General features: G+C 46.0%; 1 protein-coding gene across 2 annotated transcripts in view; it reads left to right on the top strand.

The window, feature by feature from the left end:
- Window positions 1-14674, top strand: part of LOC110529325 (coiled-coil domain-containing protein 85C-B) — a 99901-nt gene that overhangs the window by 67559 nt on the left and 17668 nt on the right. For both annotated transcript variants that reach the window (XM_021611458.3, XM_021611457.3), the window contains exon 2: window positions 10998-11077. In XM_021611458.3, the coding sequence (XP_021467133.1) occupies window positions 10998-11077 (80 nt within the window). The remainder of the gene's footprint in view (window positions 1-10997; window positions 11078-14674) is intronic.

The raw sequence follows: 14674 nt of genomic DNA, 5'->3' as shown, positions 1-14674 counted from the left end.
TGGCCTAGTTTAGTACCTGGCCTAGTTCAGTACCTGGTCTAGTTTAGTACCTGGTCTAGTTTAGTACCTGGTCTAGTTTAGTACCTGATCTAGTTCAGTACCTGGTCTAGTTTAGTACCTGGTCTAGTTCAGTACCTGGTCTAGTTCAGTACCTGGCCTAGTTTGCTGTGTATGTTTCTACCAACACAAAGTGAGCGGTGTGAATGACAGCATGGTAGTAGGCTACAGTAGGGTCTAGAATTAGACACCTGGGACACCTCCTCGGGGACTATGGTCTATACACCTGGGACACCTCCTCAGGGACTATGGTCTATATACCTGGGACACCTCCTCAGGGACTATGGTCTATAGAACTGGGACACCTCCTCGGGGACTATGGTCTATAGACCTGGGACACCTCCTCAGGGACTATGGTAATACACCTGGGACACCTCCTCAGGGACTATGGTCTATAGACCTGGGACACCTCCTCAGGGACTATGGTCTATAGACCTGGGACACCTCCTCAGGGACTATGGTCTATATACCTGGGACACCTCCTCAGGGACTATGGTCTATACACCTGGGACACCTCCTCAGGGACTATGGTCTATACACCTGGGACACCTCCTCAGGGACTATGGTCTATACACCTGGGACACCTCCTCAGGGACTATGGTCTATAGAACTGGGACACCTCCTCAGGGACTATAGTCTATAGAACTGGGACACCTCCTCAGGGACTATGGTCTATACACCTGGGACACCTCCTCAGGGACTATGGTCTATAGAACTGGGACACCTCCTCAGGGACTATGGTAATACACCTGGGACACCTCCTCAGGGACTATGGTCTATACACCTGGGACACCTCCTCAGGGACTATGGTCTATATACCTGGGACACCTCCTCAGGGACTATGGTCTATATACCTGGGACACCTCTTCAGGGACTATGGTCTATATACCTGGGACACCTCTTCAGGGACTATGGTCTATATACCTGGGACACCTCTTCAGGGACTATGGTCTATATACCTGGGACACCTCCTCGGGGACTATGGTCTATAGAACTGGGACACCTCCTCAGGGACTATGGTCTATAGACCTGGGACACCTCAGGAACTATGGTCTATACACCTGGGACACCTCTTCAGGGACTATGGTCTATATACCTGGGACACCTCTTCAGGGACTATGGTCTATATACCTGGGACACCTCTTCAGGGACTATGGTCCATATACCTGGGACACCTCCTCAGGGACTATAGTCTATACACCTGGGACACCTCCTCAGGGACTATGGTCTATACACCTGGGACACCTCCTCAGGGACTATGGTCTATACACCTGGGACACCTCCTCAGGGACTATGGTCTATAGAACTGGGACACCTCCTCAGGGACTATGGTCTATAGAACTGGGACACCTCCTCAGGGACTATGGTCTATACACCTGGGACACCTCCTCAGGGACTATGGTCTATAGAACTGGGACACTTCCCTTTCACTGCTTTCCTAAGGGATTGTAGGATACAGGGTCAACAACACACTAATCTAGTACACTCAACCACACTGACATCTCTGTCTGTGACTGTCACAGGTCCAAGGTCTCCCAAAAGCCATTCATTAGTAGTACTGTGTAAGACAATGATTCGCCTACAAAGAGGAAAGAAAATAACAGCCTAACCTGGTAAATGTGTAAGAGTCACAGAGTTTGTTGAAACACTAGCCTGGGTACCAGTCTGTTTGTGCTAAAATTCCACTCTTTGTACTCTGTTATTGTACTTTGTAAGGGCTTCCGAATGGTGCAGCGGTCTAAGGCACTGCATCTCAGTGCAAGAGATGTCACTACAGTCTCTGGTTCGAATCCAGGCCGTATCATATCTGGCTGTGATTGGGAGTCCCATAGGGCGCCGCCGGGGTAGGCTGTCTTTGTAAATAATAATTTGTTCTTAATTGACTTGCCAAGTTAAATGAAAAAAATATGTGGAACATTGGCATGGCAAGAAGTGGAATGATAGTACAAACAAATCTAGTACCAGGCTATTGGAACACTGCAATCCAGGAAGGAATCATCTCACTTTTGACCCACTGGGCATGTGCAGAGGATACAAACAACGAGAGCTCACCTAAACAGTGGTCTCACTGTCAGTGACGTTTCCCTGTCCCAGTGTTTGGTTTAGACGGCTTTAGGATCACTTTAACTTCAGCGACATGACTCTGAATTGCATGTGTAGTCTAGCTAGCTAGTTCTAAGGAGACAAACACACACACTCTCCCCAGAGGAGGCTTGTCTCTTTCCCTATCGCGCTGTGAGTGAGTGTGTGCGTGTGTGTGTGTGCGCGTCCTCTCTCTCAGTTTTCCCTCGGTGCCAGGTCTTGTCAGAATGGGTTAGCTCGTCGCTAGCTGATGAGCCAGCCATGCCAGTCATGTCTTTGATGGAAGGCCAGAGCCTGTAATTACCTACCTGGGTTGCCAGTTATGAGACGGCATCACCAGGTTCTGTTGTTCTGCTCTTTAATTAAGCCTGGCTGTGTGTGTGTTTGTGTGTCCTCTCAGAGCCCTCATGCAGAGCAAAGCACGCTGGGAGATTTGGCTTCTTGAGAATGTTCCGGAACGTTCTACTGCTCTGTCACATGACATGAGAATGTTCCAGAACATGTCTGTGTTGTTGCTACGCCAACAGGCAGCAGGCACAGATGATGTTCAGGTAGACTATCCTGGAACCAAACCCATGCATCTCACCTTGGAGATGACAAAAGATTGTAGAGGTTGTCAACAGTGGCCTATCTCGCGACCTCTCTCTCCAGTGTTTCCCCTATATAAATTTAGCAGTGCCATTCCCAAAAATACTATAAAAAATTTAACAATAATTTTGAAAATACATTTTGGGATGGTCAATTGTTTCTCTAAACTTTAGCCCCATGGCAATATGTGTAGAATTGCAGGGAAATTGTGACTCTACGACCTTGAGGAGGGAGTCTAAAACTGTTGGTCGGAGACGGCGCCGTTGGCCACTACCATTACCCCCCCCCCCCCCCCTCCCCCCGCTGAAAAAACCCTAGGGGAAATACTGTCCCACACAGTACAAACACTAACTCTCTCTCTCCATGACATTCTCTCTCAGCCTTGATTTATCTTTCTTCTCAGACTGACCGTTTTTCAACAGTGAAACAGCTTTTTTCTTTTCCAGTTTGCTTGACTTGATCTTCTGAACTGCACTTCTTCCACTAAACAATCCAGTCTTTTCTTTTTCTTTGTCCAACCAGAGTTGTTCTATAATCGCTCTCGTGAAGAACTCATTGTCTGACAGAACCTATGCCCTATTCCCTATGTAGTGCACTACTTTTGACCAGAGCCCTATGGGAAGGGTGCCATAATAGGGTACCATTTGGAATACATATTCACTGTAGTTTGTCCTCTTTCTTTCACATCTTGCTGTAATTTACCCAACCTCCCCCTTGAACACAGACAGACACACTCGCTGTGCGCACGCACACACACACACACGCACATGGGCACACACACACACACACACACACACACACACACACACACACACACACACACACACACACACACAGTGAATAATATCGGAGGAATAAGATGAAAGCTATATGATAAACCTAAGGCATAAAGCTTAGCTCTCTCTCTCTGCCCTGCAGGCTGTTAAACAGTGCAAAAGTCTATCGTTTTACACATAAAGGAACTCCTGCTCTCCTGAGACACCAGGTCCAGGCCCAGTGTTGTAGTGGCGCTTGGAGAAGTGGGAAAACTGAAATTCTGCCGAGAATTTCCCAAAAGGACGGCGAAGGAAAAGGTGCCCCTGTGTGAGAAATTCTATGAGAAACAGTGACATACACTTTGAATGATCTAAAAGGATGAATCTCATTTTGGTCTTTCAGTCAGGACAACCCAAGTTGTACTGTGCAGCAGGCTAATAGTAGGCTAATAGTAGGCTAATAGTAGGCCTAATAGTAGGCTAATAGTAGGCTAATAGTAGTCTTAATAGTAGGCTAATAGTAGGCTAATAGTAGGCTAATAGTAGTCTTAATAGTAGGCTAATAGTAGGCTAATAGTAGGCTAATAGTAGGCTTAATAGTAGGCTAATAGTAGTCTTAATAGTAGGCTAATAGTAGGCTAATAGTAGGCTAATAGTAGGCTAATAGTAGTCTTAATAGTAGGCTAATAGTAGGCTAATAGTAGGCTAATAGTAGTCTTAATAGTAGGCTAATAGTAGGCTAATAGTAGGCTAATAGTAGGTCTAATAGTAGGTCTAATAGTAGGCTAATAGTAGTCTTAATAGTAGGCTAATAGTAGGCTAATAGTAGGCTAATAGTAGGCTAATAGTAGTCTTAATAGTAGGCTAATAGTAGGCTAATAGTAGGCTAATAGTAGTCTTAATAGTAGGCTAATAGTAGGCTAATAGTAGGCTAATAGTAGGCTAATAGTAGGTCTAATAGTAGGTCTAATAGTAGGCTAATAGTAGGTCTAATAGTAGGCTAATAGTAGGCTAATAGTAGGTCTAATAGTAGGTCTAATAGTAGGCTAATAGTAGGTCTAATAGTAGGCTAATAGTAGACTAATAGTAGGCTAATAGTAGGTCTAATAGTAGGCTAATAGTAGGCTAATAGTAGGCTAATTCACATTCCAGACTTTCCATTCTCCCCCCCCCCCCCCCCCAGGTTTTTAGTTTTTGCAGTGATATCGTTCTGCCTGGTAGGAAAAGGCTACTTTTGTAGCGAGATAACATTTCATTGAGAATGTTTTAGGGAAAGCCTTTCCATTTACCAGAAGACGGCTAGGTCTTAACTATATTTTTCCTGTTCCTTAATTGTTTAAAACCTGGGAGTTTCACTTCATATTATGAGGCATGTCTGAACTTATTTCAAAGCAGCCTATAGCCAAAATCCCACCATAGAAATGAGGATGCAAATATATATTTTTTAAAGACTTCCTGATATGCTGTTCTATTGGTTTACCTAAAACTTATTTTCAACTTTCTTTCAATGTCGTCTTAGCAACCCATTATAGTTGTTGCATCTTTAGATCTCCCCATATTTCAACTTTTTTTTAAATGGATATTTCCATCTCTGTCCATGAAACCGTTCACATGTGCGCTGCGCGTTTTGTAACATTGTTTTCCCACAATATTCCATTTTGGGATATTTGCTCGTACGCCATGTGCACATTTTCTGGCGTCAAATGTGAATTCTGATCTGTTTCATTCGCCTTATTGATTGACACCTCCAGTACACACTAGTTTGATACGCATCGTGGGGATTAAGAAATGAGTAGACGCAATGCTCACTGGAAAATAAGTTGGTATACTACGTGTACCTGCCTGTAACCTCCGCTACACCTGAAACATCAGCCCATAACCTGCAGTCAGCTGTTAGGATACAGCTCTGTTATGACAGTCCACAGTGTGTGTGGGTGGGTCCCTCTCTCTGTGTGTGTGGGTGGGTATCTGTGTGTGTGTGTGTGTGAGTGTGTGGGTGGGTATCTCTGTGTGTGTGTGTGTGTGTGTGTGGGGGGGGGCGGGGGGGCTCGCTGTGTGTGTGGGTGGGTATCTCTCTCTGTTTGTGTGTGGGTGGGTCTCTCTGTGTGTGTGGGTGGGTGGGTGGGTATCTGTGTGTGTGTGGGTGCGAGTGTGTGGGTGGGTATCTCTGTGTGTGTGTGTGGGGGGGGGGGGGTCTCGCTGTGTGTGTGGGTGGGTATCTCTCTCTGTTTGTGTGTGGGTGGGTCTCTCTGTGTGTGTGGGTGGGTGGGTGGGTATCTGTGTGTGTGTGGGTCTCTCCTGAACCCACTAGACTAGCCCCAGGCCCCTCTACTCCTGGAGAACCTGTCCAGAACCCCCTCAATCCCCATTGGTAAGCCTCTAGCCCCAGCCCCCTCTACCCCTGAAGAACCTGTCCAGAACCCCCTCAATCCCCACTCGTCAGCCTCTAGCCCCAGCTCTGTGCTAGGAGTTGGGAAAGAGGCATGGATTAGGGAAAGATAGATGGAAGGATTAATAGAGGGAGAGACGAGGGGGAAAGATGGAGGACGAGAGGGTAGAAAGAGGAAAGGGAGTTGGACAAGGGAGGCAGGAAAGGAGGCAGGGAGGAAGGATAGATAAAAGGAAGGATAGAAGAAGTGATGGTTGGAGAGAGGGAGAGAGTGATGGAGTGAGGGAGCAGCCACAGAAGTGGGTCATGGTATTGTGATGCAATGGGAAGCGACACACGAGAGAAAGACAGACTCATGGACGCCACTGTCTGTGTCACACTGCTTGCACACACACATATGCATACACACACACACATATATACACACACACACACACACACACACACACAGCGAGACCTTAGTTCACTTCACTGCACGAACGCACATAAGAGGTAAACATGGCTTTTAAGACTTACACAGCAAGACTTACACAGCAAGACTTACACAGCAAGACTTAAACAGCAAGACTTAAACAGCAAGACTTAAACAGCAAGACTTACACAGCAAGACTTAAACAGCAAGACTTAAACAGCAAGACTTACACAGCAAGACTTACACAGCAAGACTTACATAGCAATACTTAAACAGCAAGACTTAAACAGCAAGACTTACACAGCAAGACTTAAACAGCCAGACTTACACAGCAAGACTGAAACAGCAAGACTTACACAGCAAGACTTACACAGCAAGACTTACACAGCAAGACTTACACAGCAAGACTTACACAGCAAGACTTAAACAGCAAGACTTACACAGCAAGACTTACACAGCAAGACTTACACAGCAAGACTTACACAGCAAGACTTACACAGCAAGACTTAAACAGCAAGACTTACACAGCAAGACTTACATAGCAATACTTAAACAGCAAGACTTACATAGCTTTATGCATTAGTAATAACCTGAGACCTCCTAAATGCTACTTTTGAATAAAGGTATAAGTTATAGAGTTGAAGGGCCAGGCAGGCGTATTTGGGTCATTGTTTATTTGGGCTTTTGCTATGCCGTCCCTCTGTGATGCATGTTTTCCCCAGGCCTGCATAGAGCAGTGATTAAGAGATGGATGGGTGGAGGAGAGGAGAGGGAGAGGGAGAGGGCGAGGGAGAGGGAGAGGGAGAGGGAGAGGGAGAGGGAGAGGAAGAGGGAGAGGGAGAGGAGAGGAGAGGAGAGGAGAAGGTGTTGTTCTAGGAGTGTTAAAGAGAGGGGGATGTTTAGACTGTCTCTATGGACCCCCCAGGCCCCACTACAGAACTGTTTCTATGGACTCCCCAGGCCCCACTACAGAACTGTCTCTATGGACCCCCCAGGCCCCACTAAAGAACTGTCTCTATGGACCCCCCGGGCCCCACTACAGAACTGTCTCTATCGACCCCCCAGGCCCCACTACAGAACTGTTTCTATGGACCCCCCAGGCCCCACTACAGAACTGCCTCTATGGACCCCCCAGGCCCCACTACAGAACTGTCTCTATGGACCCCCCCAGGCACCACTACAGAACTGTTTCTATGGACCCCCCAGGCCCCACTACAGAACTGTGTGTCTGTGTGTGTCACCACTGTCAGACTAGGCCTATACAGTGTGTTTATATGTGTTCTACACTCTAGGGTATGTTCTGATGTTAGAAGTGTTCTCTCTGCCTATGAGATGCTATGTTCTGATGTTAGAAGTGTTCTCTCTGCCTATGAGATGCTATGTTCTGATGTTAGAAGTGTTCTCTCTGCCTATGAGATGCTATGTTCTGATGTTAGAAGTGTTCTCTCTGCCTATGAGATGCTATGTTCTGATGTTAGAAGTGTTCTCTCTGCCTATGAGATGCTATGTTCTGATGTTAGAAGTGTTCTCTCTGCCTATGAGATGCTATGTTCTGATGTTAGAAGTGTTCTCTCTGCCTATGAGATGCTATGTTCTGATGTTAGATGTGTTCTCTCTGCCTATGAGATGCTATGTTCAGATGTTAGAAGTGTTCTCTCTGCCTATGAGATGCTATGTTCTGATGTTAGAAGTGTTCTCTCTGCCTATGAGATGCTATGTTCTGATGTTAGAAGTGTTCTCTCTGCCTATGAGATGCTATGTTCTGATGTTAGAAGTGTTCTCTCTGCCTATGAGATGCTATGTTCTGATGTTAGAAGTGTTCTCTCTGCCTATGAGATGCTATGTTCTGATGTTAGAAGTGTTCTCTCTGCCTATGAGATGCTATGTTCTGATGTTAGAAGTGTTCTCTCTGCCTATGAGATGCTATGTTCTGATGTTAGAAGTGTTCTCTCTGCCTATGAGATGCTATGTTCTGATGCTAAAGTAATCTCTATGACTATGGTATGCTATGTGATCCCAGTTGGCTTTAGCCCCTCCACATCAAAAGCCTAGAGACAGACAGACAGACAGACAGACAGACCAGACCAGACCAGACCAGACCAGACCAGACCAGACAGATGTCCTCAGAATCCTCTACCTTTGGGATTTGCTTTTTCTCTTAGCAGTGAGTTCAGTTAGCTGCTTCTTTGTCCTGGGTTCTTCCTGGGGTTAGTAAGCCTCAGTACCATTTCTCTGGTCTGTTACTTCCTACTGTCTGCAAATACAGACCTCTCTGGCCTTGGTTAGCTCATAATATGGTAATTTAGCAGACACTTTTATCCAAAGCCATTTGCAGTGTTACAGAACAGAGCAGAACAGAGCAGAACAGAACAGAACAGAACAGAATAGAGCAGAACAGAACAGAACAGAGCAGAACAGAGCAGAACAGAACAGAGCAGAGCAGAACAGAACAGAGCAGAACAGAACAGAACAGAATAGAGCAGAACAGAACAGAACAGAACAGAACAGAACAGAGCAGAACAGAACAGAGCAGAACAGAACAGAACAGAACAGAACAGAACAGAATAGAGCAGAACAGAACAGAACAGAGCAGAACAGAACAGAGCAGAACAGAATAGAGCAGAACAGAACAGAACAGAACAGAATAGAGCAGAACAGAACATAACAGAACAGAACAGAACAGAACAGAACAGAACAGAACAGAATAGAGCAGAACAGAACAGAACAGAACAGAGCAGAGCAGAACAGAACAGAATAGAATAGAATAGAATAGAATAGAATAGAATAGAATAGAATAGAATAGAATAGAACAGAACAGAACAGAACAGAACAGAACAGAACAGAATAGAATAGAATAGAATAGAATAGAATAGAATAGAATAGAATAGAACAGAGCAGAGCAGAACAGAACAGAACAGAACAGAACAGAATAGAATAGAATAGAATAGAATAGAACAGAGCAGAGCAGAACAGAACAGAACAGAACAGAGCAGAACAGAACAGAACAGAGCAGAACAGAACAGAACAGAGCAGAGCAGAGCAGAGCAGAGCAGAGCAGAATAGAACAGAACAGAATAGAATAGAATAGAATAGAATAGAATAGAATAGAACAGAATAGAGCAGAACAGAACAGAGCAGAACAGAACAGAATAGAACAGAACAGAATAGAATAGAATAGAATAGAATAGAATAGAATAGAATAGAACAGAACAGAACAGAATAGAGCAGAACAGAACAGAGCAGAGCAGAGCAGAACAGAACAGAGCAGAACAGAACAGAACAGAACAGAATATAACAGAACAGAACAGATTAAGCCAGATTAGAGGCCAGGTCACGAGGGACATAAAGAGGATTAAACCAGCTGGACATTACAAGACAGAAGCTCTGCTAACTCTCTGCCTCTTTATCCACCACACCAACAAATCTGTACCATGCCAGAAAAGTCAAGGAGCTAAACCACTAGCTAACCCTGCCTTGTTATTACAGTAGTTCTGTTAGCTAACCCTGCCTTGTTATTACAGTAGTTATGTTAGCTAACCCTGCCTTGTTATTACAGTAGTTCTGTTAGCTAACCCTGCCTTGTTATTACAGTAGTTCTGTTAGCTAACCCTGCCTTGTTATTACAGTAGTTCTGTTAGCTAACCCTGCCTTGTTATCACAGTAGTTCTGTTAGCTAACCCTGCCTTGTTATTACAGTAGTTCTGTTAGCTAACCCTGCCTTGTTATTACAGTAGTTATGTTAGCTAACCCTGCCTTGTTATTACAGTAGTTAGACTACTACTAATGAAAAGTTAAGAAGCTGTACGCACTCATCCATTACTGATCTACAGGAAACGTCTACCAACACCAAGGTGCTAGCGTTACCTTAAACCAATCTCTCCTTCAAGGGATAGGTAGGTACAGAGAGATCAATATCGTTGTTATGGCCCAGTGCTGTTGTCGGGCCTGCTTCTCGATAATGATTATTCTGCAGAATAACAGCACCTGGTGGTGGGGGTTGGAACAGCAGGCTGTGTGATGGGAGCTGGTTGGACTTGTTTGTGTCAGCGGCTAGCCTAATGAGTGAGATTAGATGACTGATCCCAGCATGTGGAGCATAATGGAGCCTTCTGACGTGCATAGTGGTGACTCAATCGGGTGTGTGTGTGTGAGAAAGAGAGAGAGAGAGAGAGAGAGAGAGAGAGAGAGAGAGAGAGGGGTGTTCTCTTCCTCTCTGCATGTATAATAACAGAATATAATTGGATCTTGAGCACCTGGCGACTGACTGATTCTGAGACGTTGTCAGAGCATTTTAGCTTCAGACATGTCGACTTTCATCTGTTTTCTTTAAATGTGTGTGAGGCATTGTGGGATTGTGGGAAACATATTGGAACACCCACAGTGAAGACCAGCAAACACATATGCGCACACACACACACACACACACACACCTAGATTCTGCTCACTGTTGCTGTCCCTAAAATGAACCTAAGCTGGTTCAAGTAAAGTAGCAACGTCATTTAGACAAGTGTTCTGTATCATCGTAGATGTAACACCGGATGAGTGACAGAATTCAATTATTCAACTGTCGTTTGTTTTGAAAAATACTTTATTTTAGCCTGTCGGGACTATAAGAAAAGACTACCAGGCAACTGGAGCTAATCTCCTTCCCTTCTTCCTCCTTTTGTCTCTTCCTCCTCTCTCTCTTCTTCTTCTGCTCCTCTCCCTCATTTAGACTCCTCCACTAACTACATCAGACAGCTGGAGACCAAAATGAGGATATTGGAAGACGACAACAACAAGCTTTTGACGCAGGTGAGGCCACATGCACGCACGCACACACACACACACACACACACACACACACTCACACACAATCACACACACACAGTACAGAGCCCTGGTGTGATGTCGCCCACAATAGAGGGGAGGTGGGTAGGTGGGAGAGGGGAGGTGGGTGGGCGGGTGGGAAAGGGGAGGTGGGTGGGAGAGGGGAGGTGGGTGGGTGGGTGGGAGAGGGGAGGCTCTTCCGGTTCACCAGGAGTTCACCTGGTTTTGGGGGATGGGGGGGGACCAGTCTAAATGTCGCATTACATCAACATGTCAGCTTTACGAGGCTAGTGAACAAAACATTAAACGTGTTGTCTTGCCGTATACGTAGGCTTATATGCACTTTTAAACCCACACATAATCAATCCTAAAACCTATCTCAGCATAATCATCAGCCATATGTTATAACATTAAATATGTTTTGTATTTTTTTTATCCTTTGCCATAGCATTGTGCTGTATGTTATGCTATTATGTGAGGCTCAGTTCACTTCAGGGCAAGCACCTTAAAGAACCGTACCATAAACCAACTCAGGTATCAAGGAAACAAGGAAGCGTAGGTTTCGCGGAAAGAGATCAGGATACCTTGTGAGGATCAGGCGACGAGTGGCTAATCTGCCCTTGCCTTCCGTTCTGATAGCTAACGTTCAATTGCTGGAAAATAAATGGGAAGACCTGAAAGCACGTATATCCCACCAATCAAATCAAATGTATTTATAAAGCCCTTCTTACATCAGCTGATATCTCAAAGTGCTGTACAGAAAAACCCAGCCTAAAACCCCAAACAGCAAGCAATGTAGATGTAGAAGCACGTTGGCTAGGAAAAACTCCCTAGAAAGGCCGGAACCTAGGAAGAAACCTAGAGAGGAACCAGGCTGTGAGGGGTGGCCAGTCCAATGGGACATTAAAAACTGTGACATCTTATGTTTCACTGAGTCGTGCCTGAACGACGACATTAGGAACGGGTAATACACGCTATCGGCAGGATAGAACAGCAGCCTCTGGTAAAGACACGAGGCGGGGGCCTATGCATATTTGTAAACAATAGCTGGTGCACAATATCTAAGGAAGTCTCAGGGTTTTGCTCGCCTGAGATAGAGTATCTCATAATAAGCTGTAGACCACACTATCTACCTAGAGAGTTTTCATCTGTATTTTTTGTAGCTTTCTACATACCACCACAGACCGAGGCTGGCACTAAAACTGCACTCAATGAGCTGTATACCGCCATACGCAAACAGGAAAACGCTCATCCAGAGGCGGCTCTCCTAGTGGCCGGGGACTTTAATGCAGGGAAACTTAAATCACTTTTACCTCATTTCTTTTAGCAGGTTAAATGTGCAACCAGAGGGGGGAAAAAAATAGACCACCTACTCCACACACAGAGACACGTACAAAGCTCTCCCTCGCCCTCCATTTGGAAAATCTGACCATAACTCTATCCTCCTGATTCCTGCTTATAAGCAAGAATTAAAGCAGTGACTCGATCAATAAAAAAAGTGGTCAGATAAAGCAGATGCTAAGCTACAGGACTGTTCTGCTATCACAGACTGGAACAAAGTGTGTGGGTTAAAACTAATGACACCAAACTTTTATCATCAGGGCAATTAAGAGTAATTAATAAGTAGGCCTAAAGATTGGCCTGCAGTACCTTTTAAATAAGGACCTCTAATATTAACTTTAGAAACCTTTTGGTAAGATAATAACGTTTAATATCCCCGCTCTGTGATCGTCACAGATAAAGCACCTGTCTGATATCCTCCTACGTAGCGAGACATGGTTGCTATGTGGTTGGATGCTCAAAAGATGTTGCCAAGTGTTCCGTGTTAAAGCTAATTCAGTCACAGTGTACTTTGTACTAAGTTTACACTTACCTTAGAGTCACACAAAACAACCTGTCAGCCATCCTCTCATAACATATCATGTTCCCCACATTCAGCCCTGTAGCATATATAGTTTATCACAGATACAGAGAAATACGGTACCTCTCCAACTCTAAGGTGCTACAGTGTGTTGTGCACGCCTCCCAGGCCTGTTGTACCGAGGCCTGGGAGGTGAGTGCTATGCTACAGTGTGTTGTGTTGTACCGAGGCCTGGGCGGTGAGTGCTATGCTACAGTGTGTTGTGTTGTACCGAGGCCTGGGAGGTGAGTGCTATGCTACAGTGTGTTGTACCGATGCCTGGGAGGTGAGTGCTATGCTACAGTGTGTTGTGTTGTACCGAGGCCTGGGAGGTGAGTGCTATGCTACAGTGTGTTGTGTTATACCGAGGCCTGGGAGGTGAGTGCTATGCTACAGTGTGTTGTGTTGTACCGAGGCCTGGGAGGTGAGTGCTATGCTACAGTGTGTTATACCGATGCCTGGGAGGTGAGTGCTATGCTACAGTGTGTTGTACCGATGCCTGGGAGGTGAGTGCTATGCTACAGTGTGTTGTGTTGTACCGAGGCCTGGGAGGTGAGTGCTATGCTACAGTGTGTTGTGTTGTACCGAGGCCTGGGAGGTGAGTGCTATGCTACAGTGTGTTGTGTTGTACCGAGGCCTGGGAGGTGAGTGCTATGCTACAGTGTGTTGTGTTGTACCGAGGCCTGGGAGGTGAGTGCTATGCTACAGTGTGTTGTACCGATGCCTGGGAGGTGAGTGCTATGCTACAGTGTGTTGTGTTGTACCGATGCCTGGGAGGTGAGTGCTATGCTACAGTGTGTTGTGTTGTACCGAGGCCTGGGAGGTGAGTGCTATGCTACAGTGTGTTGTACCGATGCCTGGGAGGTGAGTGCTATGCTACAGTGTGTTATACCGATGCCTGGGAGGTGAGTGCTATGCTACAGTGTGTTGTACCGATGCCTGGGAGGTGAGTGCTATGCTACAGTGTGTTGTGTTGTACCGATGCCTGGGAGGTGAGTGCTATGCTACAGTGTGTTGTGTTGTACCGAGGCCTGGGAGGTGAGTGCTATTCTACAGTGTGTTGTACCGAGGCCTGGGAGGTGAGTGCTATGCTACAGTGTGTTGTGTTGTACCGAGGCCTGGGAGGTGAGTGCTATGCTACAGTGTGTTGTGTTGTACCGAGGCCTGGGAGGTGAGTGCTATGCTACAGTGTGTTGTGTTGTACCGAGGCCTGGGAGGTGAGTGCTATGCTACAGTGTGTTGTACCGAGGCCTGGGAGGTGAGTGCTATGCTACAGTGTGTTGTGTTGTACCGAGGCCTGGGAGGTGAGTGCTATGCTACAGTGTGTTGTGTTGTACCGAGACCTGGGAGGTGAGTGCTATGCTACAGTGTGTTGTACCGAGGCCTGGGAGGTGAGTGCTATGCTACAGTGTGTTGTGTTGTACCGAGGCCTGGGAGGTGAGTGCTATTCTACAGTGTGTTGTACCGAGGCCTGGGAGGTGAGTGCTATGCTACAGTGTGTTGTGTTGTACCGAGGCCTGGGAGGTGAGTGCTATGCTACAGTGTGTTGTGTTGTACCGAGGCCTGGGAGGTGAGTGCTATGCTACAGTGTGTTGTGTTGTACCGAGGCCTGGGAGGTGAGTGCTATGCTACAGTGTGTTGTACCGAGGCCTGGGAGGTGAGTGCTATGCTACAGTGTGTTG

The sequence above is a fragment of the Oncorhynchus mykiss genome, chromosome 8 (assembly GCF_057628025.1).
Source record: "Oncorhynchus mykiss isolate SJ-2025 chromosome 8, ASM5762802v1, whole genome shotgun sequence".
NCBI lineage: Eukaryota > Metazoa > Chordata > Actinopteri > Salmoniformes > Salmonidae > Oncorhynchus > Oncorhynchus mykiss.
The sequence above is the reverse complement of the archived record's forward strand: the minus strand, read 5'-3'. Positions and strand labels throughout refer to the sequence as shown.